The 23,370-nt window shown below is 37.6% G+C and overlaps 1 protein-coding gene and 1 pseudogene across 1 annotated transcript; one reads left to right on the top strand and one right to left on the bottom strand.

The window, feature by feature from the left end:
• Positions 1-13,020: 13,020 nt before the first annotated feature.
• On the top strand, positions 13,021-18,498 carry LOC133715547 (uncharacterized). The gene is made up of 6 exons (XM_062142080.1): positions 13,021-13,271; positions 15,843-15,915; positions 16,015-16,108; positions 16,915-17,037; positions 17,196-17,253; positions 17,595-18,498. The coding sequence occupies exons 1-6, from the start codon at positions 13,239-13,241 to the stop codon at positions 18,090-18,092; spliced, it is 879 nt and encodes a 292-aa protein (XP_061998064.1). The 5' UTR covers positions 13,021-13,238; the 3' UTR covers positions 18,093-18,498.
• A 741-nt stretch (positions 18,499-19,239) lies between these two features.
• LOC133717424 (rust resistance kinase Lr10-like) lies at positions 19,240-20,649 on the bottom strand (annotated as a pseudogene).
• Between the last annotated feature and the right edge of the window lie 2,721 nt (positions 20,650-23,370).

Genomic DNA, 23,370 nt, shown 5'->3' with positions numbered 1-23,370 from the left:
TATTTTAATTAATAAATTACACTCATCTCTCTCTCTCTCTCTCTCACACACACACACACACATCTGCCTCCTCACCCAGACCACTGTCGTCGAGCCCTAGGCCTCGTAGCTTCTATCACCGCCGGCTACCAATGGGCATTTCTCAGCCATCACCGCCTACTCCATCGTCGATCCCTAGGCCTCCATAATCGTCACTCTCTCTTTCTCTCTCATCGTTCCCCCCCCCCCTCCTGTCGCCGATCCCGTCTCCGAACAATCAAGTCCCAAATCTGGGACGAGGCTTCAGTGAACGGAGCCATCCTCTAATTATTTGTTTGGTCGGCTAGCGATGAAGAAGCTAAGGTGATAATTTTTTTTTTTGGTATAGAAAGCTGTTATGATAATTCATAATTAGGATGTCTGTTGGGTAAAGTTTTAATTAAAACAAAATTGATTTCTCATTTTCATTGTTTTCTGTTAATAATTGTTGTTAAGGACAATTTTGGAATTTTAAAGTAATTATTTTGTTATAGGGTGAACAAAGTATTTAGCAGGGTGGAAATACTTTAGTATCTCTACCCTCTTTAAAAAAAATTAAGTTTTGATGAACTCTTTTTGTTAAATTTTATTTTCAAAAGAGGGTAGAGATGCATATTTATTTCTATTTTTAATAGAACTTCTATTTTTTTTTTTTTGAAGGGGATTGAACTTCTATTTTTATTATCATATTAATTGATCAAAATCTTATTCAGTAAACAAAATTATTTAAATGGATATTTTCATCAAATTACCCTTGAATATATGTCATGTGCTATGCATATATTAGTTTTTAACTGAAATTAGTTATTGGTACCATTTAAAATGAAAGCAAAGAGTTCAGGTACTGGTTGTGATCAAAATTGAAGTTCAGGTGACAAGACTCGCCCCGGAATCTGAAGTGGCCCTGCGGGGACTACCTCAAGAATAACTCTATCAAAAATTTGGCAGAATCACTCCTAAGAATGGACTACCCAAAACCTGTCAAAGATTAAATTCACAACCGACCTTAATTTCCGAAGCCTACCTGCTTTCTATTCCACAACAAACTCCACAATACAAATAAAGGTTTGTAACTACACACAATATACAATTTACACAAAATGTTGGTTATCAGAGAAATTCTAATTCACATGGTAACAAGGAAATAGAAATAATATAAATAGGCGAAAGCTGTGCTGTTGACTATGCCTCAACTTTAGGTACGTCCGACCTCAACTAATCTAGTCTGCAAACTGGGCATTTGAAATCGAAGGGCCCAAGGGAAAGTAATTGAAAAACGCTAGCGTGAGAGGACAAAAAATAAATACTTGTAATAAATGAAATAAAAGAGGAATTTATACTTTCCCACGTATTAAACTTATAAAGCCTCGATGCATGCAACATTTATGAAATATATAACCTTTAAATCATAAAACTCGCAAAAACAGACCAGCCTCACTGGTTAGTATAAATATATAACATGGGGAAGATAAATATCACCATACAATAAAAGAGCCTCCCAGGCTCTATGCTCAGCTGCAACTCATAAACACAAAGTAAGTGAGGAGGACACCCAAACAAAACCCTCAACTGCAACTCATGTGAGGAGAAGACTAAATAAATCAACCCAAGTATGGTGAAAAGCATCCGAAAACCGAAAATCAATAAAGTTTCCCCAAAATCTCACAATAGAAGGCACGAGTACGATTCCCAACCATACTCAAAAAAATCTTGTGAGAAATCAAATAAAACTAAACGATGTGTCCCACATGCCAAAATATTCTCGATAAGAACACAATTCATACCCCATGAGCCACCAGAAGCAGCAGCGAGTGGGCCCTATGCGCCCCATATCCGACCCCTAATTTGGGTCTCACCGCTTATGCCAAAATGGTTCTTACAACAACCCCAACCATTCTTAAAACTACAAAAAAGTCAGAATCAAAACCAATTGGCCGGAAATTACCTCAAAAAATCAAGAAGAAAACCTAGAATTTCAAATCCTCGATTCGGTCTCCTTGCTTCGAATCGGTTCAACCCATTTGGAGGGATTGATGTATGTTCCATGGGCATCAAAATCCAACAAGAATTGTTGCCAGAAAATGGAGTTCTGGTTGGGTCGACCCACACAGCGACAACTGTTGCTTTTCGCTTCGATTCGCCTTCCACAATCCAAAGCCTCCAACCACCACCACAGATCGGAAGAGGAGGACGGAGCGATTCGAAGGGCACAAGTGGCCCACCATCAGGTGTCCGGATGGCGAAGGTACGTCCGGGTAGAGGTTGGGTTTCTGGATTGACTGGAGAGAAAATGAACAGGGTAATTAGGGTAAGTTTCAGAAAATGGAAACTTACCAAACGTAATTGGCTATTTATAGTAAATTTTCCTGAATAGTAACATTAGTTTTCTGACCTCGACTTTTGCATACGAACCTGATTTGAGTGTGCCACATGTCCACATACTCAATTTAACGTCCTCTACAACTTTCATGAATGAAGTTTCCTAAAAAACTGAGCCTAAGAAAAAGTCAATTTTTGGAGCCCCTAAAAGTATTGAAACAAAGTTAAAAGTCAATCAAATTATTGTTTACCATCCAAATGACCAATAATCGGATAAATTAAGGTACGGGATGTAACATCAGGTACCACATATAAGATAGAGGATAAATTTAAGTATCATTTATGATCAAAACCCAAAAATGTAAAACTACTGAAATAAACATACTTGTTTAATGGGTAAAACTTTAGCCATTTCTTTTGCTAATTAAACACTGTTCTCAACCACGATATAGTGAGAGAGAGAGAGAGAGAGTTGTATTAAGATAATATTGTTTGTACTATAAAGTTAAAATCAACTATGATGTTCGCTAAATCAAGAAACTCCTTTATAAAATGCGTACATGGTTTTCAAGATATAAATTGTGCTAGAGACCTATAGTACCATTAAGGACTTAGAGCATTTTTAGCAATGCTAGCCATTAATTTTGTAGTCAAATTTTAACCAAAGTAGCTAAAAAGTCATTTTGGCTCGTCATTTTAAAATACATCTGCATCAGTTTTCTCTATTTTAGCTAGTTCTGAATTTATATTATTTAATTTGCAAAAATAATAGAGAGTCTCATCTCCCTCTCTATATTTAGGAGTGAGATAGCTAAAACTTAAAATGGAGAGTCAGTTTTTTTTTTTTTTGAAATAATATCATGTCGATATATAAATCAAGCCAGAAAGGGTGATTACATATCCTTCCTCTACCAACTATGGATAGATAAAGAGTTTGCGGTAAATCACAGCGATACATAGATCAGATCTAATCATTTGACGGTACCCATGCTCACTTATTCAAGAAAGCCTATAAACTATGCAACTCAAGACAATTAAATTGGCTAAGTTCAAGAAAAGAAAATAAACTTAAATTTTCTCCTTGCCCTTTAAGCTAGGGCTAAGAGGTTTTCCAGGGCATAGCAAGCTTAACACCTCTTCAGCTGGGATCTTCTTGGTCTTTGAAAAGTTCTTAATTTTTGAACCCAATAGACGTCCCCTCTTCTTTTTCAGTTCCACTTTCACCAACAACATGGCTTCTTTACGAATCAAGCCTTCCTTAGGAACTAAGAGACCTCCCGGGGTTTCAATGAGACCCAGTGATTTGGCAGAAAATTTGGTGTGAAATTCAGGGACCTTCATTTTCTTGTTCAGCATGGATGAACTAGAAGTAGCCTTACCTTCATTGAAGAAAATCTTCAATTTCTTTGAGGACGTGTAGGGCGACGTAGGACAGTTCCTTTTTGTGGTTGGTTGCTCATCTTCCACTGGAACTAAGGCAACAGTATTTGCTACATCTGTAGGTCGCAGATCATCACTACGCAGCACAATAGGTTTGCGATGCTTGTTCATAGTAGGAGTACCAAACAGATTCCTCACAATTGGTGGCAAAATAGGTGCCTGCAGTCCCTGAAAGTGAAAAGCTCCGTTTTGGAAACGAAGATTAGTAAAACTAGGAAACTAGGAGGTAAGAGTCATCCTGGGTGTTTCCATTCCTCCACTATGTCATGCAAAACCGGTGCAGCCTCATTAGGGCACATTCCTTGCTCGTAAAAAATAAGATTGCAAGCTTTGCATTTTCCATTTAAATTCTCAAATAAAAATGTTACCTCCTTTATGACCCCAGGGATGATTTTAAGGGTCATTTCAAAAAGAAAGGTTGGGAGATAGCATGGGCAACATGAACCTTAGTTTGACCCTTGTGATCAAACAGTTTTGATCAAAGTCCAAATAGCTCCCCGCTATAGAAGCAACATTCATAATGATATTTTTCTCTTCCAGAGCCGGCGAGATACCTGTGATTCCGACCCAAAAGAAGAGTAGATTCATGGGGATGGATAGTGGATCTTCCATGCCATCGTACTGTTGCAGCAGAGATGGAGCCCTATTAAAGTACCATGGCCCTCCACGCAATACCTTGTTTTTGTCAAGCTTCAGATCAAAGGAGAAAATGATGAGAGCAATATTTGCTATATTTTAAGTGTTATTCTCTCTACATTTTACTTAGTTATTCTCTTAACATTATCATTTCTAACTTCGTTTATGTTTTTATATATTTTTGAGTCTATAAAGTCAGGCAAGGAAGAAGTGGCGCAAAAATGATAAAGAAATTGAGAAATGAAGTTTTCCCAATCCTACTAGGAAAAGGAATTCCAGTTAAAGTAAGAATCTTAAGTCAACTAGGAGTGAGCTCGTGGAAATGATGACAGAAATGACAAATGACAGAATCCTAGTTGGACAAGGAAACTCATTCCTGTCAGGAAAAGGAAACCTAACATGACTAGGAATCCCTGTTATACAAGGAGAGCTTCGGAAGGTTCCAGAACATCTCGGAAATTAAGAGTCCTGCATACACTAGGAGTCTTGATGATACTAGGATACTTGGGAAGGCTAGGAGATGCTGTAGCTTCAAGATGACTCAAGATTGTGCAAGAATGACAAGTTAGCATCATATAAATAAACATGGGCTTTGAAACGTCCAAGTTGAGAAGTCTAGCCCAAAGATTGAAGCATGTGACTTCCATGTGATCTTCTAGAAGAGTCTTGACGTCTTGGAGGAGGAGTCCTAGTTCCACAATTACTTGTTTTGCCATGAGCAATAAAGGAAAATAAAGAAGATTTCGGCAAAGGCATAAAAAGGGAGAGTTTTGGAGAATCTCTACTTTGTGTGAATTATGGAAAAGAAAATAAAAGAGAAGAATTATCAATTAATTTCTTGATTGCAGAAGAGTTGAATGAAGACCAAATTGAGACCAAGTACATAGTGATTTCAGCAAAGAAGATTACAATGAAGAATATTCAAGATTGTTCTCTACTTTTCATGGAATATTTTGATTGGTTTAATGATGTCATTGAAGTATAAAGTAATCAAGACACTAGGAGAGGCCGTGCACTATATATAGGGAGCATTCTGAAAACTTTTTCACCACCACATAATTCAGATTCAAATTTACAAACATTTCTCTTCTTTCTCTCAAAGTTTCGGCATTCTTCCATTCTCCAAAGTTCAAGACCGTGAAGCATCATCACCTCCATCATGGATCCTTGCCGTGAGCCATCTTCAACATTCCACCACCTTTGAAGCTTCTTGCGTCCTTGAATATTCAAAAGTGTAACCATGAACACCTTTTTATTGTTTTCAGTTTTGATACTTTGTAAAACAAATTCTATTTAAATTTCCATTTTGGTTATTGTTTTTGTACAATGGTTGTTGTGATTTCATATGAGAATGAATCTTTGATTTTAAATGTTTAATTTTAGAATACTATGAAGCATGTTTTAGGTTTTCAAAACAAAAAATTGCGATTTCATATATGTTATGCATGATTGTCGGTTTTGTGCGAATAACCCATCGTTTATGTGTTAATTGATCTTAGGATGCATACTTTCATTGATGAGCATGTAATTGAATCCATATTAAGATATGCTAGTATTCTAGGTCTTAATAATTGAAGTGGAAAACCTATAATTCCTTAGATAAATCAACAATGAGTTTTGCATGATAAGGTTAGCATTCCAACTTGTTATCTTTGCTTGAATTGATCAAACTTCCATATGTGCTTAATGCTTTAAAAATGTTTTTGTTAGTGATTAGCTACCACTAGTAATTGCATACTTAATAAAGTTAAATATGGTGCATTCATCTAGTTAATTTAATTAAGGGAAGTAAAAAGGATTTAGTATGCGTTCATCTCTGTTCTTGATTGATTTCTTGCTATAACATGTTTTGATTCGTGATTTGAGCTTTAAAACCTTGCAACGTGTTAGTAGTAGTTAATTACTTCTATATTTTGTTCCATTCATAATTATCTACTTGATTCTGTGTTTTGGTGAGTCACTTGTGTATTGTTAAGTTGTTAGATTAAAATACAAATCCTAAATCCCCTTTCTTTGTAATTCGTAATAATAAAGTGCAAATATATTTTTCTTTTGTTGTCTAACATTTTTCTTTTGCAGGAATAAATAATCCTTAATCCTTGGTTGAGAACGATCCCTACTTATTCTTACTATATTGATACGGTTTTAAATTGTGTACTAACTTTGGTGCAGTCAGAAAACAAAGCGGCTTTGAGTTCTGTCTAGGACTTTGAAGCCTCCATCAAGGACCCAGATGCGTCTGAAATGACATTGTTGATCCTGTGTTCTGAACTGTTTCTTCGTCAAGGCCAAAAGAAAAGTCTGGGAGGCTGGCTGGTTTCCTGCTCTGTTCAGGTGAGAGATGTTGACGACATCTGAGCCCACGAGAGCGTGTGATGCAGCGAAGCTGGCTGTGACATCGTCGATGGACGTCATGGTGTTGTGGCTGGGGGAAGAAATCGCGTAGCCGTTAGGTCAAAACTAGAGTTTTGAGAGCGGCTACAGAGTCGCTTTAGGGTTTTTTTTTTTTTAGTAATAACACATCATGGAGAGTCACTTAGATGTCTGGTGCAGTTGCTAAAATTGATTAAAAAGCTAAACATACTCTCCACAATAGCTAAGGAGTCATGACATAAAGTCTACTAAAGATCCTCTTAGAAGTCTATTGCAGCTGCTAAAATTAAAATAGATATGGAGGTAAGATAAAGAGTTTGCTAAAAATGCTTTTAGAGTTGAGAGTTTGGTTTTGCTAGGGTTTATGACTTTTTTGGTGATTGTATTTAGAATATATAAAAAAATCATTCAACTTCATTTGTGTTAATAAACTCAAGTTGTTGAGCATAAGGAAATCCCAAAAGTAGAGCCAAGAATGTGAGGACCAAGCTGCCATGATCAATGAAGATGGGAAGTAAAGAAAAGAGAATAGTGATACAAATCTAAGTTTGTCTTTTAAACTTTTCTTACAACATTTTTTTATTTTTTGTTGTTGTTTGATAGTTCCCGTATCCGATTTACCTCTTTTAATGTACATAAGTTAATTACTTTAAGTTTTACTTTCCTCGATTTTCGTTTTATTGATTACGGGTCCTAAGAGTTGACTTTTTATGGGATAATAATTTGAGGAGAATTCCATCACGAAAGTTGTAGAGGACGTTAAATCCAGTCTGTGGACACGTGGCACGTTTAAATCGGAGTTTGTATGCGAAAATTATGATCAGAAAACAAAAGTAATTGTTTTGGGAAATTTTACTATAAATGGAAAATTTTACTTTGGAAACTTACTATTTCCGGAAACCTACCTTTTTACCTTGTTCACTCTCTCTCTCCCCGACCCAATTGGCCCTCAACCCGCCTTTTTTCTTCCGGTGACGGATTTAGGTGCCACTGGTACCTTTCGAAAGCTCTCACCGTCCTCTTCAATTCTAAGGTGGTTTGGTGGCTCGGTTTGAGCTATAGAAGGTGAGCAAGGAAGAGAAGAAGTCAGCGCCGTCGTTTTGAGTTTTTGATAGGAACTCGAGTTTTCGACCACCACTGGCGACAATACTTGTTGGGTCTTGGAGCTCTTGGAACACACATCCATCCTCCAAGCCGCTTGATCCAATTTGAAGTGTGGAGTATGAATTGAAGCTTTGAAATTATAGGGTTCCAAATTGGCCCTTTTGCTTTCAAGGTAAATTCCGGACTTTTGGCTTCAAATTGGACTTTGTTGTAGTTGTGAAATTTGTTGTGCTTGTTGAGCAGAAGATTTTGGCATAGGTATTGTAACCCAATTTAGGGTTCCGACCTTCTATTTTGAATGGTTGAGTTGTATTTAACATATAGGACTTGTAGGTATAATTTTGGTGAAAATCATGGGTTTCCGAAGTTTGAAGTTACGATTATCAATTTACGAGAATCCGACGGTTGGATTTCTCTCGGTTCTGCCTAGAACCTTTAAATTGACGAATTGATGATAGTGGTGAAGTTTGGGTCGAATCCGAGAAGTTGAAGCAATTAGATTTTTGGGGCCGGGGATTTAGTTTAGATTATTGTCCTTTATATTTTAAATTCCAATCCTTGAGTTGTTGTTTATGATTACCGCTTTGTACAGGACGTGAGGAGACTCCACTTGAGGAGGATTTTGATTGACGGCAGGACTAGCCGTATATTGTGAGTGGACACTTTATTTTAAAATATATGCATGCAATAATTCGTTTCATAAATAATGGTTTTATTTACTTGAGATCATATTTTGGTTTCGGAATATGAACTATACGTTTGGTATATTTACTTTGGCTTGCGGTTATTATTTTTCGAAATGTTTGAAATGGCTTGTTAATTTTAAAATTATTTTGGAGCTTTCCGATGAATCTTTCAAAATGTGGACATTGTTGGAATTTATGAACTTCTTTGCTTATTTGTTTATTGATTTGAGAATATTTTGACGTGTGGGACACACCATTGATTTATTCATTTTATCACGAGATTTTCCAAGTGCGGTTGGGAACCGTACCCGTGCTTTTATTTATAGAGTTGGGGAAGTCTTACTGTTTTTGGTTTTCTTATGTTTTTCCTATGCCATACCTAAGGTGATTATATTATCATGCTAGCATGTTGTCCGCCTTTGTGGCGATGTGATTGGATCACGGAAGCTTGTCCGCCTTTGTGGCGCTGGGTTGTTGCCTTTGTGGCGGTAACTATGAAGCCTAGTATCCTATTAGCCTTAGTGGCTAAGGGTATATACGGGAGTATGGGAGTACTTTAGCCTGAGAGGCTATCACCTGAGCCTGAGAGGCTCACTCGTATGTCTATCGTCTTCCCCTACTTATACCTTGTTAGTTTTGGCTAGCAGGGCTAGTCAGTTTTGTCTTTTGATTTACATTCTTAAACACTTGCATGCATTAAGGTTTAAAAACATTAAGGTTTAAAAACTAATTCAAATTGTGGGAAAGTATAAACCACTCTTTAATTTCTTATATTACAGTATTTATTTTTGTCCACTCACTCCAACGTTTTTATATACTTTCCCCTGGGCCCTTTGGTTTCAAATGTCCAGTTCGCAGTGTTACTATTCGGCATTAGTAGGAGTTGAGGCATAGTATCTGTATCTGCTGCTGTCATCTTATTTGTAGGTTACCTGTTTAACCTACCAGTTGTTATTTCAGTTTCTTATTTTAGATTGCTCTAACTACCTTGGGGATGTTATTTAAATTCATAGTATTTCATTCAGGGTTTATGATCCAACTACGAGGAGTTGATGTAATTTAATTTGTAGATCTTTTTGTTGGGATATCTGTATTTGAGTTGTTGTTTTATTTTATCAAATTGTGGAGTTGTTTGGATGTGGGGAGCAGGGTACGTGGCTCTAGGAGAATAAAGTTGGTTTATTAGAAGTGTGCTTTCTACTGATCTTGGGTAGTCTATTTTTAGGAGTGACTCTGCCGAATTTTTGGTAGAGTTATTCTTAAGGTGGGCCCCGCAGTGCCACCTCGAATTTCAAGGTGAAATTCGGGACAGGTCATGTCGTTGTTATTGTCTAAATATCACAAATGTAATTTTTATGTGTATGATTTTTTTTATTTTTTATTTAATTTTTTTTTGCATAGATGGGGTCCAAAAGGCTGAAAAGGAAAGTAAAAAAAGAATACCAAAACAAACTCAACCATGTTACAACTTTCCTATATTTAAGAAATTCACACAAGTCATCTAACACAAGGTTAGTAACTTGTGGAAGAGGTTGCTCGAAGTAGATAACACCAATCTCAGCAAATAAATTGTATCTTGAAAAGGCATCCGCTACCATATTAACTTCTCGAAAGTCGAAACACATGGCGCCTAATAACACACTCGGAGAAGCTACTTTGAAGATGAGGCAAAAGTTGATAACAGTCTTCAAAAGGGTGCAACTCGTCAACTCAATTATTCATCAGATTAACCAACACTTAGAATCACATTCCATGGCCACTTTGTCCATTCCAAGATCAACAGCCATTTGTAATCTCATGCAGTAACATACCCCATGTCTTAGCTTCCGAAACCTGACTTTGCCCAATATGAGTAGCAAATCCATATATCCACTTATCCAGTACAGTAACAATATTGATCTCTAAGAACCCCTTCAGCTCCTATTTCCCCATTTGAATTAGCTCTAGCACCATCAACATCCAATTTGACCTATCCATTCAGTACAGGGCCGGCCCTGAGGGCTGCCGCCTGAGGCGGATGTCTCAGGCCACCGGTTCCCGGGGGCCTCTGAAAATTTAGTTCTGTATATATGTTATATAGGTATATATTCCGTTTTTGCTTCTAAATGCACGCACAAGCGTGTTGCTTCAGTGGAAGCACTGTTAATCCACTTCCTCCCTAACCAAGGTTCGAACTTTGCTACTTTCTTTTCCCCTTTTTTTAATTCAATTTTTGTTGGGCCCAGTTAGAACCTTCCTTCCTCTTTCACTTCCTTTTTTTTTTTTTTTTTTTGGCAATCACTTATGAATTCTATATCTATTTTTATTCAAAACAGATTATTTTGTACTATTATTTGGTGCAAATTCGAACCTTGCTTCCTCTTTCACTTTTTTTTTTTTTTTTGGCAATCACTTATGAATTCTATATTTATTTTTATTCAAAATAGATTATTTTGTACTATTATTTGGTGCAAATATGTGTATGTACATGGGTGTCTGTGTAGAGGCCACATTTTAATTTTTTGTCTCAGACCATTAAAACCTCAGGACCGGCCCTGATTCAGTAGTCTGATTAGTTCTTGTATTCTTCTGTTCATGAGCTGCAAGATACAATTTCGTATCTTTTTTTTGGATGTAAAAGAAAGAATTTGGCGTCAAAAGACTATTCAATATTAAAATATCCAAAATACTCTTTAGAATAAAAAAGCACTCACAATAAATTTAGGGGGGTGAAATTTGCACCCCCATATTTGCAAACCACACCCATTTTCATTTGCACTTCCTAAAATGCCCTCAAAAGACAAAAGTCAGATTTTCTTTACTTTTCTTTTTGGTTCTTTTCTTCTCTCTCTTCTCCCGACAACAATCTCCCTCTTCTCTCTTTCTTCTCCAGGCACCGGTCCATTACCGCCTTCGCCGTCTCCATTAGGGTTTCAACTTTCGCTTCCTTCTCACTAATCGATCCAATTTCCAACAACAGATGATGAAGAAGGCCAACCGCCGCTCCAAGCAGACCGCCGACGCGTCCGCCGCCGCCAACGATTGCGAGAACCGAGTTCGCCAACTCGAAATCGAAAACAAAGCCTTTCAGGTCACTATTTCGATCTCTTCGTTCTCGTTTTTCGTTTCAATTTGGAGAATCTGTTTGGTTTCGGAGAAAATTTGGGGGGAAATTGAGCTGAAACCGGTGCCTGACTCGAACCCGAACCCGAATTGATTGGCTGCTGGTGCTGATTATCCACAACCCTGTCCATAATACGCATTCTGCAAATGGGCCGTGTCGGAATCCGACGTCTACGGCGGCGGCGCCGGAATCGGGACGCCGGGAGGATGAATCGAAGTGGGTTCTTGGTACAATTGGGGGTTAGTTGCCTCAATTCACTTTCTGGAGTAGCCAAAAGTTTCTCTGTACCTCCATTACTAATACCCGAAACAAGAGCAATCAAAGCAGTTGTACCAAAGTTTACAAGATGGCAGTCACCCAGAAGATTCCCTAGTTTAGCTGTCTCCGTGTTTTTCACATCCAAAGAGAACAAGTTCATTTTTGAAATCAGAGAAGAGAATGCTGGAAAAAATGGTGTGTGGTCCTCTAGAATTTCCCACTTGGCAGCCATGGGGCACGAGTCCTTGACATCAGAACTTAAAACAGCATCTTTTGTATCACCAACCTTTATCTCAAATACACATGCCTCCTGATATGTTGTGGCAACTAATACATTAATCCAATCACCGGCTTCCTCCATGAGATCGAAATAGTATGAGTGAGGATCATAGGGTTGAATTGTTGAAGGGTCATATGGTGGTGGTGGTTGTTGAGGTTGGGATTGGTATGGGTGTTGGTATTGGTTAGGGTCAGGTTGAGGGGTTTGTGTGTAGGAGTAATCCATGGTTATACAAACTTGATGGTGAGTTTGTGTGTTTCAATGGAGAAGAGGTCGGTGCCTGGAGAAGAAAGAGAGAAGAGGGAGATTGTTGTCGGGAGAAGAGAGAGAAGAAAAGAACCAAAAAGAAAAGAAAAGAAAACTGACTTTTGTCTTTTGAGGGCATTTTAGGAAGTGCAAATGAAAATGGGTGTGGTTTGCAAATATGGGGGTGCAAATTTCACCCCCCTAAATTTATCTAAAAACGTTATTAAAATAAACAAGAAAATGACATAAAAACATATAAAATTGAGGGATGAGACTATGTACCAAAAAAAAAAATGTGGCTAGTAGAATATAAATGTCACTCATGTGTCACGATCCTAACGGCTGCAACTTTCATTTTTTAGCAAACCAACGGCTGTAGTTTACACCGGTTAGAATTGAGAGGTTAGCATTGTCCCGAGAATAATCCCGAGTCTGCTCAACCCCCAATCAAAACGTAACACGTGGAATAAACAGACGACTTTTTATTTTTTTGGTTTTATTTTTATTTCGTCAAAGTCGTAAGGACGGATATTCTGTTGGAACCAAACCCCTGGTTTTTATCTCTTTGGTGTTATTATTATTATTTTTTTTTATAATTTTAATTAAAATTAATTTTTATAAAAATTTGGGATCTGGAGAGCGGAGAGGGGGGGGTTTCATGGTGGCAATCATTTTTGCGCTTCTGAAAAAAAAAAATTCGATTCCCTTTTCGGACGTTTTTGTCGATTTGATTTGGTTTTGATTTAATTAATGTTTCTTCAAATCTGACGACGCCATGAGGAAGAAGCTCGATACGCGTTTCCCTGCTGTAAGTTTCTTTTGCCTCCTCACTCTTGCTTGTTCCTCAATTTGAGTTTCTGATTTGCTTTGATTGCTGCGGAATTTAAGCACAAAAAGGGGGGAAATGTTTGAATTGGTAGCGAATTTCGTTGATTCGAGTTTAATTTTTTCTGGGTGTTGATGGGTTTTTGATTTGATGATGTGTCTTTGTTTGTTGTGATTGGAATTTGGGTAGGAATTGGGTGACTGGAATTTTGATCTGGTTTTGGGATTGTTTTTATTTATTTATTTATTTATTTTTTATGGATGATTTTGGTTAGGGTTAAAGTCAATTGGGATATATAGGGAATTGGTTTTTTTTTTTTTTTTTTCTGATGATGTGGGTTTTATTTATGGGTCAAGATGAGCTCATGAGTGCGTTGAATTGTGATGTCCTTATAATAGAATCTGATCTGGTTTTGTTGATTTTCGTCTGGATGAGTATTGGGAATTATTGGTTGTGAAAATAAAAGGAAAGAATGAGTTTTGGACTTTCTTTCTCATTTAGTATGTAATCCATACAGTTCATGAGTTGGTGGATAGCTCTGATTGTGGGTTTAGTTGGACAGGACTTGGGATCGGGTGTGTAGATCTCATGTATTAAAATGTTTGGAACAAAAAACCAAGAAACATCTTCGATACTTGCCAATTGTAAACTTCGTGATTGGAAGTAGACATGTATGAAATAGGATTTGGTAATTTTGGCAGCGTTGCTCTTTATTAACAGTTGGAATGCTGCCTGTTGTTTGGAGACCAAGATTGGACATCTGTTTTGTGGCATTTTGCATGGTATAAGTTGTGGGAAAATATTGAAATGTGAACGAACTGAGCTTTAATATGTACATAAGATTGTATCATGAATCATGGGCTTTGGTTGGTGTTAGCAGGTGATATTGTCACTGACTAGTTCTTCAATTTGTGCTTCTGCTTTCTTAAGCCCACTGATTTTTGTGGTGCTTCATCGGAGCAGTAGGAAAGATAGTAGCCACTTATAGATTCTCCTTTTATAAATTGTAAGAAAAGAGGAGAAACAGAGAGGGATAGAGATATATCTTCTCCCAGAGACATCACTCTTAAACATTTGCTTTTGTCATCTATTGCTTCCTTCTACCAACTCTTTATTTTCTCAAATTACTACTATGTAAATCTGTAAGGCAAGATCCTTCCTTTGTATTTGGTGTTTGATAATTTACAGCCAAGGAGCAGTCTGGCTTCCAATACTCCAACTGGCACAAGTGTTTTCATTTTCATTATATGATTTATTTATGAATTGGCACTTACTTTGAGATAGCTGACAATATGTATGGGTTCAACTGATGAGAGAAGTCCTTGTCTAGGCTTGACTGGAAGTATTTATTCCCTTAGGGTGATCCAAGTGAGCTTGAAACAATTCAGATTCTTGTGTTGTGTTATGGAGTGGTACAAATGTGTTGGTGTAGAAATTAGATGTGTGGTACTGGAGTAATATGCTGTGTTAGCAATCTTTTGGATGTTGTGGGGGGAGAGGAATAGAAGGATTTTGCAGCGTGCAAGGAATGAAGAGGTGGATATATTTGTGGGAGAAAGTTCGTTTTTGGGCGTCCCCTTGGGCAGATAGTTCAGTTTTGTTCTGAACTTAGGGGTTATTCTGATATAGAACAGATAGGGATAGGACTAAAGTTTATGCAATAAAACTTAAGATGCTAGAAAACAACAGAGACTGAGAGCAGGAAAAATAGGTTTGGTATAGATCACTCATACCTCTATTAGTGAATTAATAACACTGTTCATTTCCCAAAATGACACAGTTACATGCTTTAAGTAGACTGTAGAGACCCACTAGAACCTTCTAGTCACCCTTTACAAGACATAAGTTAAATATCAGCTTTAATGACTAATTTGTCATCCAAGCATGACTTGACTCCTAAATGAAGGACACATTGACCAAACCTTTAGATCCTTCTAGGAACATCTTTGAAAACTGCTACAACATTTATGATTGAATCAAGCTAAATCCCACCAGGGCTGCTGTACCCTCATCCCGCCAGATCAAGGTATTGGGCTGAGCATGCAACCTCTTTGTAGTCCATTTTATAAAGTTTGACGTGGGACTATCCTATTCTTTTCATGCAATGCTGTATGATTGGAATGCTGTTGTGTTAATTGGTTTTTGGAGGGGACTTCCTGTCCTATGTATCGTATTAATTCTTTTCAAAGGAAGTTAGTTGTCTATCAAAATAAGTACATGTTTTCCTTATGCTTCCTATGATGGATGAATCACAAAAAGGTTTAGTTTATTGAATTCCGAGGTGGAATTATTCTTTTGTGGGCTGGCTTAAAAGAAGCTCCCTAATGCTGTAGGAGCAGCTACTTGTTTTTAGTTTGCTTTTTAAAGGTTTAGTTTATTGAATTCCGAGGTGGAATTATTCTTTTGTGGGCTGGCTTAAAAGAAGCTCCCTAATGCTGTAGGAGCAGCTACTTGTTTTTAGTTTGCTTTTTAAAGTTTTACATGCATTTCACCCCTTCTATTCCATGAGGCCCTTTAATATAGCCCAATCTAATCAAAGATTAAATTATGCAGGCCCGGATCAAAAAAATTATGCAAGCTGATGAGGATGTTGGCAAGATAGCATTAGCAGTGCCCGTTTTAGTTTGTAAGTTGCTCTGATTTTCTAGGGCATGCTGGGTTCTTTTCATTTTATGTTATTTATTTCTTGTGTTGCTTATAATTTTCTTCATGAATATTGATGCAGCTAAAGCATTAGAGTTATTTTTACAAGACCTTTGTGACCGTACATACGAGATAACTCTCCAAAGAGGAGCTAAAACCATGAATTCAGTGCATCTGTAAGTGAAAGATTGAGCTATACTTTTTCTTTATTCTTTTATTTGGATTAACAGAGAATTTTAAAGTGAAAAAGGTTCATTGTCTATGAACAAACTGTCTACCCAATGTGCTCTAGTAAAGTCTATTGGTTACCTATAGTTCAAATCTAATATAACAAACTAAAAGGTGTAGAGAAACAGTGGCTTTCGGTTGTTAAAGAAAAATAGTATATCTCTAACATATAAGGACCGGGATACCAACAATTAAGTTAAAAAGGGTTCTCTATGGGGGATACAGTTGGTTGAAAAATGTTGGTGTTTTTGTTTTCTATTAGGGGTAGACTTTGTCTAGGAAAAGGCATGTACTATCAACTTATGGAGCAATCTAGGAGGCTTTGCCTTTTTTTTTTTTTTTTCCTTCTGCTTTTTTAATACCTTATGTTTATCACCTGATGCGTCTTAAAATTGAACTAAGATTGTCCAACTGTTAAGCAACATTGCACTCAATCAAATATTAGTTATCATGTGGTCCGCTTATCCGTAGCCAAATCTAGGTGGTCCAGTTTATGTATAGATAAGTAAGTACATCGACCAAGGGATATTACATTTTCAGCTTTATGGTCATGTGTTTGGCCGGAAGAAAAGAATTAAAAGGTTATGCAGTTGCCCTGTAATGAGATAAATTCCTATCATTTAATTGTCATGAGCAATATTTGTGAACTTCTGGATCTTATGGAACATGAACTGGCATAAACTTTCTGTATATTATTTTTGCAATTATGTTTTTATTAGAGTTTTCATGACTAATTACTCTACCTCAACTGCAGAAAACATTGTGTACAGAGCTACAATGTGTTTGATTTTCTAAGGGACATTGTCAGTAGGGTGCCTGACTATGGTCATGGTCATTCTGATGCTGCTGCTGATGATCGAGCCATCACAAAGAGAAGGTATAGATTATCTACTTTGTTATTTCGCCATTCCATAAATTAATATATGCAGTTGTGGAGTCTAATCATCTTCTTGTTGTTTTTTTTTTCTTGGCAAACTATTGAATCTACTTTATGTATCTATTCTTCTTCTTCTTCTTCTTCTCTCTCTCTCTTAGAAAACCACCAGGTGATGAATGCATTGACAGTGACGAGGAGTTGAAGAGGAGCAAGATGGTAACTTATAGCTCCCGTAATTCGTTCCTTTTATGTTTTTAACATTCCATATATCAACATGCAAAGTTTGTGAACTCTTCATATTATACAAATTTTGTTGCTCGTTAAATTGACTTCTGAGTTACTGAGATCTCTTTGATTTTTATGATACTTTTTTTTTTTTTTTCATGACTGGAAAAAGTTCAACCGCTACATTTCTTTTGGCTTCTTTAGGAAATATGAATATCTGTAAATGAGTTCTTATATGGATTTGCTACTTGGGTTGATTTATCTGATAACTTGCATGTAAGTTGAATGCAAAATATTTGACTGATGGCAGAATCTTCTTTTCACTCCTGCAGCTTGAGGTGAGCCATGGAAGCAGTAGTGGCAGGGGAAGAGGACGGGGTCGGGGACGAGGCCGTGGACGCGGTGCTCGAACTACTGAAAGAGAGCCTGTGCATCATGAGACTGAATCTGAACCCTGCACATCTCTTCAGCAGAGCAGCAAACCTAATATAAACCCTGCTATGGCGGTGGACGATGTTTCTGAGTCAAAGGAGTTATTGAAGGAAAATGTAAGTGTCCCTGATGATTCTGATCCGACAGTTCGAAATTTTGACTTGAATGCTGATGTACACGAGAATGAGGACACAAAAGCTGCAGCGGCAGCAGCCCAAGCCTCATCCGCGGCAGCAGCCCAAGCCTCATCCGCTGCACCTACTTCTGAGACTAAACATGAAGAATACCCAGGATGGTCTCTTTCAGACGTGGACAAAATGGCCATTGACCCTCTTCAACTTGCACAAATGAGCAAAAGGCTGGACGAGGATGAGGAAGACTATGACGAAGAGGGCTAACCTTCACTTGATGGGGGATTATTGCCCCAAAATAAGCTACTGAGATCAATATCAAGTGGAGGCTCATGGAGGAAAGTTCAAATAAAAGTATACAAAAGCTCGAATAGTGACCTATTCGTTGGAGATGAAATGGCCTATGCACTAGTCCCGATGAGGACTTGGAAGTTCTTTTCCTATAGCATTTGCTAACATCCATTTCCAGAGGTAGCTTTTGCTGACAATGGCAGAGAGGTTAGCCTCTGCACTTTGACTCTTTGATCAGTGTATGAGGAATATGGCACCCTTAGATAGTGGTGGATTGACCCTCCTTTTTAATTTTTAATGTATGTTTTAGAATTCGGTACAATTTGTAATATTGCTCACAGTTATCTTCTGGAAGTAATAGTTATGGTAGGCCTTTGATTAATCTGACCTCTGATGGATTTCTCTCTCTTGGTTTCTTAGATCCTAAATAGGTTCTAGAACACGTTTCATATATTATAAGGTTACAGGTATTTACGGAAGTTTAATGAAATTGGATGGTGCAGTGATGCTCGATTGAGTGAATTCTTTGTGTTCATAACATTCTCGACTGTTTCATTGCGGATTTAAGTTGTGCACATCTGTACGGCACATGTGATGACTCTGTATACATAGCTGGAACTTGGATGAGAGTTCCAAAGCAACTTGCGACCAAACACTACTATTTACATCTCCTGTTGGGCTAGTGGTTAAGAACAATTTTTCCTACCTAGTTGCAGCTCGAATCTGTCCCCTAGTATTGCTTAATGAACAAAAAAAAAATATCCCGTTGCTGCTATGTATAACAGAAAATGACTAAAGAGAATGACATAGTTAAAATTGAGTGATCTAAATCTGGGATGAGTTGTAGCTGAGCTACCAAAAGCAAAAGCAAATTATGTCTAGTAAAAAAGATAAATTGCTAGAATGTACAATTTATATGGGAACACCAAAAATCCAACAAGAAACTAATTGTCGCCTCTCCCCAAAATTGATCAACAAAGAAAGCGCAAGAAACAAAAGTGGTCAACAAATAGTTCTGAAACGTATGATCCGACAATAAAATGTTGTCTGTCTGGTCTGGCTAGTCTCCAAAGTGCACTTTACTATGTAAGGACAACAAACTAATGCATATAACACTGCATCATGCAATTCTCAAAGCAAAACTTAAATTTTAAAGTAGCCATCAGAAACTATATGATATACTGTCCAATATTATTACAACAACATTCCTCCCAGATTGGTAATATACTAATAGCAACCACCACTCAAACAAATACTATATCACTTCATCTTCATTTTGAAGTAAGATAGCCGACTGTATAGAATCATGACCCGACAGTGTCGATGACCATGGTGCATCTGAATTGTCTTCATCATCCACTATTGACTTGTGTTCTGGATATAGGAGAGGCTTTGGGGGCATTTGAAGGCGTTCAATATCTCCTTCAAGCATCTCTACCACTTTGTTCATTGAATTAGGACGATCACTAGGCTTCATTTGTATGCACCACAATGCAACGATAACCATCTTTTTTATTATTAACTTTTCGTCCTCAGTGGTATCTCCCATGTCTATGTCTCAATGAAGGAAAGTAAATTTGGCTCGAATGGGCTGCACCAGCATTCACGTTCTTCCTTCTTCCTGCAATTTCCATCAGCAACATTCCGAAACTATAGATGTCAGCTTTGCTCGAGACACCTCCTATATTTTTGTAAAACAGTTCTGGAGCCATGTATCCAAGGGTTCCTCTTGCAGCAGTCATGGTTAAACTACTGTCATCTAATGGACATAATCTTGCTAGCCCAAAGTCAGAAATCTTTGGAACAAAGTTATCATCAAGAAGAATGTTGTGTGGCTTGATATCAAAATGCAAAATTTTCATGTCACATCCTTGATGCAGATAATCAATGCCACGAGCCACTCCAAGTGAAATTTCAAATGCCTCCCTGCAACTTAAGGAAATGAATCCTTCCTTAGGAAATATGTGTTTATCAAGAGACCCTTTTGACATGTACTCGTATATAAGAGCACGCTTTGATCCCTCAGCACAATAGCCAAATAGTCGCACCACATTTACATGATGAATTCTTCCAATGGTAGCAACTTCATTCATAAAATCTTGCCCATTAGCTTTGGAATTTCCCAACATCTTAACAGCAACAAGGTGACCGCTCCGAAGCTTTCCTTTATAAACAGAGCCATAACCTCGCTCCTTCCCCCAATTTATCCTCAAATCCTTTGGTCATCTTCTTGATGTTGGAGTAGGAGTACCGTATAGGCATGAGGTTGTTGTGACTTTGTAAGAATTCTTCAATAACACTGTACATTGATAAATGTCGTCTTTTCAACTTCAAGATTAGAAACACAACCACACATGGAATTCCGAATATAGTTATTGTTGCAGTCCACACAGACACTGTAAAGGAAAATAATTTAGTCCCGTGCTAGAATTACACTAAAGATCAATTATTCAACCGTTTATGACTTCTTATCTCTTTGAAAGAATGAAGTTTCCTTAAATCTTCTTCTCAAAAAAAAAAAAAAAAAAAGTTTCCTTAAATTAAATATATAATCAAGATTGCTTTTAGAAAAAGAAACTAAGGATAAATCGCACCTGCCATTAGAAATATTCTAATAAATATCTAACTATACCCAGCAAATTTTTTACACCCAGCAATTTTCCAATAATACCCGTGCCATATGTTTAATTAAACCCAGCAAAGATGAAGAATTACAAACCCAACAGTCAGATTACCAATACCATAAGCACAAAAACTCAACAACACATTATTTGATTTAATTACTCGGCTATCTCCAATTGGGTATTTCAAAAACCTCAAAACCCCCAATTTTAACACAAAAAAACAAGTAAAAGTTTGCAAATATTAGACAAAAGAGACAATGGAGGGAGGAACATTTTAGTGTTCTTGAGAAGGAAAACATGGAGCAAGAAACTTGGGATTCCAAAAAGGGTTCGCAGAGCGGGAAGAATGTAGCGAATGCGTTGTTGATAGTGAATGATCAGGGAGGCACGTTTGGGTTGCCAGATTTGATGAAGGCCACAACGGAGATTTTGGGAAATGGAGGATTGGGGGTCAGCTTAAAAGGATGTGATGGGTACTGGGTTGTCTGTGGTGGTGAAGAGGATGGGGGAGATGAAAAGATTGGGGAGAGATGGATTTGATGCTGAAATGAAGAGGTAGGTAAGGAAGATTAAGGCATAGTGTACCCTTGCAACTTTGTGTCCTCGTGCCATATGATTTCCTCCAAAATACTATTGCCCTCATTCTCCAATCAAAACTTGAAATGCCCAACATATCAGCATTTGGAAGGTAGATATAGGATTGGTCTTCTTCGTTTTAGAACAGAAGAGTTTGCTGGGTTTGTTAATCTTCATCTCGATGAAGTTTTGCTAGGTTTGAAATAAGGTTATTATTGGGAAATTTGCTGGTATAAAAAGTTAAAATGTTCAATAAGATTAAAACGTTCATTATATGGATTGAAACAATCCGGACGGATGGGGTATAACCGTCTAAGTGACTACTTGATTGGGAAGAGATATATCAACAATGAAATCTGCCCATGCGTGTTCATTAAAAGAACAAGTCTTGGATTTGCAATCATAGCAGTTTATGTTGATGACATGAACCTAATTGGAACTCTAGATGAGTTAAAGGAAACTGCAAATTACTTCAAATCCTAATTTGAGATGGAAGATCTTAGGAAAACACGTTTTGCCTTGGTTTAGAACTCGAGCACCGTAGTAGTGATGGAATTTTGATCCATCAGTCAGCATATACTCAGAAATTACTAAGGCGTTTTAATGAAGATAAAGTAAAGCCTGTGAGTACTCCCATGATTGGCTGTAGTCTTGAGTCTCGAAAAGATCCACACTATGCCAAAATGTGCTTCAGACGACACACTTCAGACGACATAAGTTTTGTTTTATGTCGTCTGAGTTTTTCAGACGACATAATTTTTTTTTTGTGTTGTCTGAATATAGACTAAAACCATACTCGTTCAATTTGAAAAAATGGTGAGCATTCAGACGACACATTTGTGTAGTTGTAAAAGATGATGATTTCCTATCTCAAAGATCGTTTCATTTTAAAAATATGGTTAGATACAGACAACACTTATATGTTGTTGTAAAATATGGGGATATTTCAAATCTAACCCTAAGAGAATATTTGGAATTCCCTCCAAAAAGTTATAGTCCTTTCCCTCTCAAAATACCGAGACCTTAGCTGACTAGTCAATGCGGGTGATACTCAGACAACACAATTGTGTTGTGTAAAGAAGGTGAGTTTCAGTTTTTTTTTATTCCCAAGTCGTTTTTGGCATTACTACACATTTACTCCTTCCCATCTCGGCTCACTCTTTCAGCCACATAAAATCCCCATTTTCTCTCTCCACCTCTCGTTTGCTTCCCCGAAACCCAAAATCCCTAGAATCTCTCAATTTGGAAATTTTGTTCAGATCCAGTCCCCAGAACCGTGAAATCAGTTGGAAATCAGAGGACTGAAAAGGAGCGTGAGACTGGCCTGTGAAATCAGTCCTCTATATTCGTGTCTATCTCTTAAAATCCAATCTTTTCTTCTCTCATCTCCCCTCTCTCTTCCGCTCCCTCACTTCTCCCCCACTCCCCACCACCGATTCTCCCCACCCATCATCTCCGCTGTCCAATTCCGCCACCCTCACGCCCTCCCCGCCGTCCAATTTGAGGGGGACGAATGTTGAAAAGGTTTTGTTGTGAGTTGTGACTTAGGAGTGAGTGGATTGAGTTTTGAGGGAGTGAGCGAATTGCAAATAATGTTTAATGGTGGTGGCTCTTGTGTCTCGAATCACCTACGGCTGCGAGACCGCGACCTCCGCCACCGCCACCAACCCCAACTTGGTTTTGGGTTCGTCTTTGGCTTTGGATTGGGTACTCGAATCGCTGGGCTACGAGTACGACGCTCTCTCAAATCCTTGTCTGCTCATAGAAGGGCAAGATCTCATACTCGATTCAGCAGGCGTTGATTGGCCTCTCAGCTATGTACGAATCCAGCTGCCTAATCTAAGGTATCCATCTGATTTAGGGTTGTTATAGAATTTGTTTTTTAATTCACGATTGTATGATAATTTCAGGTGTTTAGATTGCAAATTTGAGATATGGGTTTCGTCATTCTTGTTTCTTATTCTTAAATTGGTCTGATTCATTCAATTTTGACTTGAGAATTTCTGTTTTCAAGATTCTGTTAGTGTTTTGCTTCAAAAGGCAAGTTTGTGTCT

The sequence above is a fragment of the Rosa rugosa genome, chromosome 6 (genome assembly GCF_958449725.1).
Source record: "Rosa rugosa chromosome 6, drRosRugo1.1, whole genome shotgun sequence".
NCBI lineage: Eukaryota > Viridiplantae > Streptophyta > Magnoliopsida > Rosales > Rosaceae > Rosa > Rosa rugosa.
Note: the sequence above shows the minus strand (reverse complement) of the source record. Positions and strands in the feature narration are given on the sequence as shown.

Excerpts from the sequence above, each read along its gene's own strand:
- LOC133715547 (XM_062142080.1), top strand. The coding sequence starts at position 13,239 with ATGAGGAAGAAGCTCGATACGCGTTTCCCTGCT. Across the intron at positions 13,272-15,842 it reads TCGATACGCGTTTCCCTGCT|GCCCGGATCAAAAAAATTAT; the intron begins GTAAGTTTCTTT and ends TAAATTATGCAG. Across the intron at positions 16,109-16,914 it reads ACCATGAATTCAGTGCATCT|AAAACATTGTGTACAGAGCT; the intron begins GTAAGTGAAAGA and ends CCTCAACTGCAG.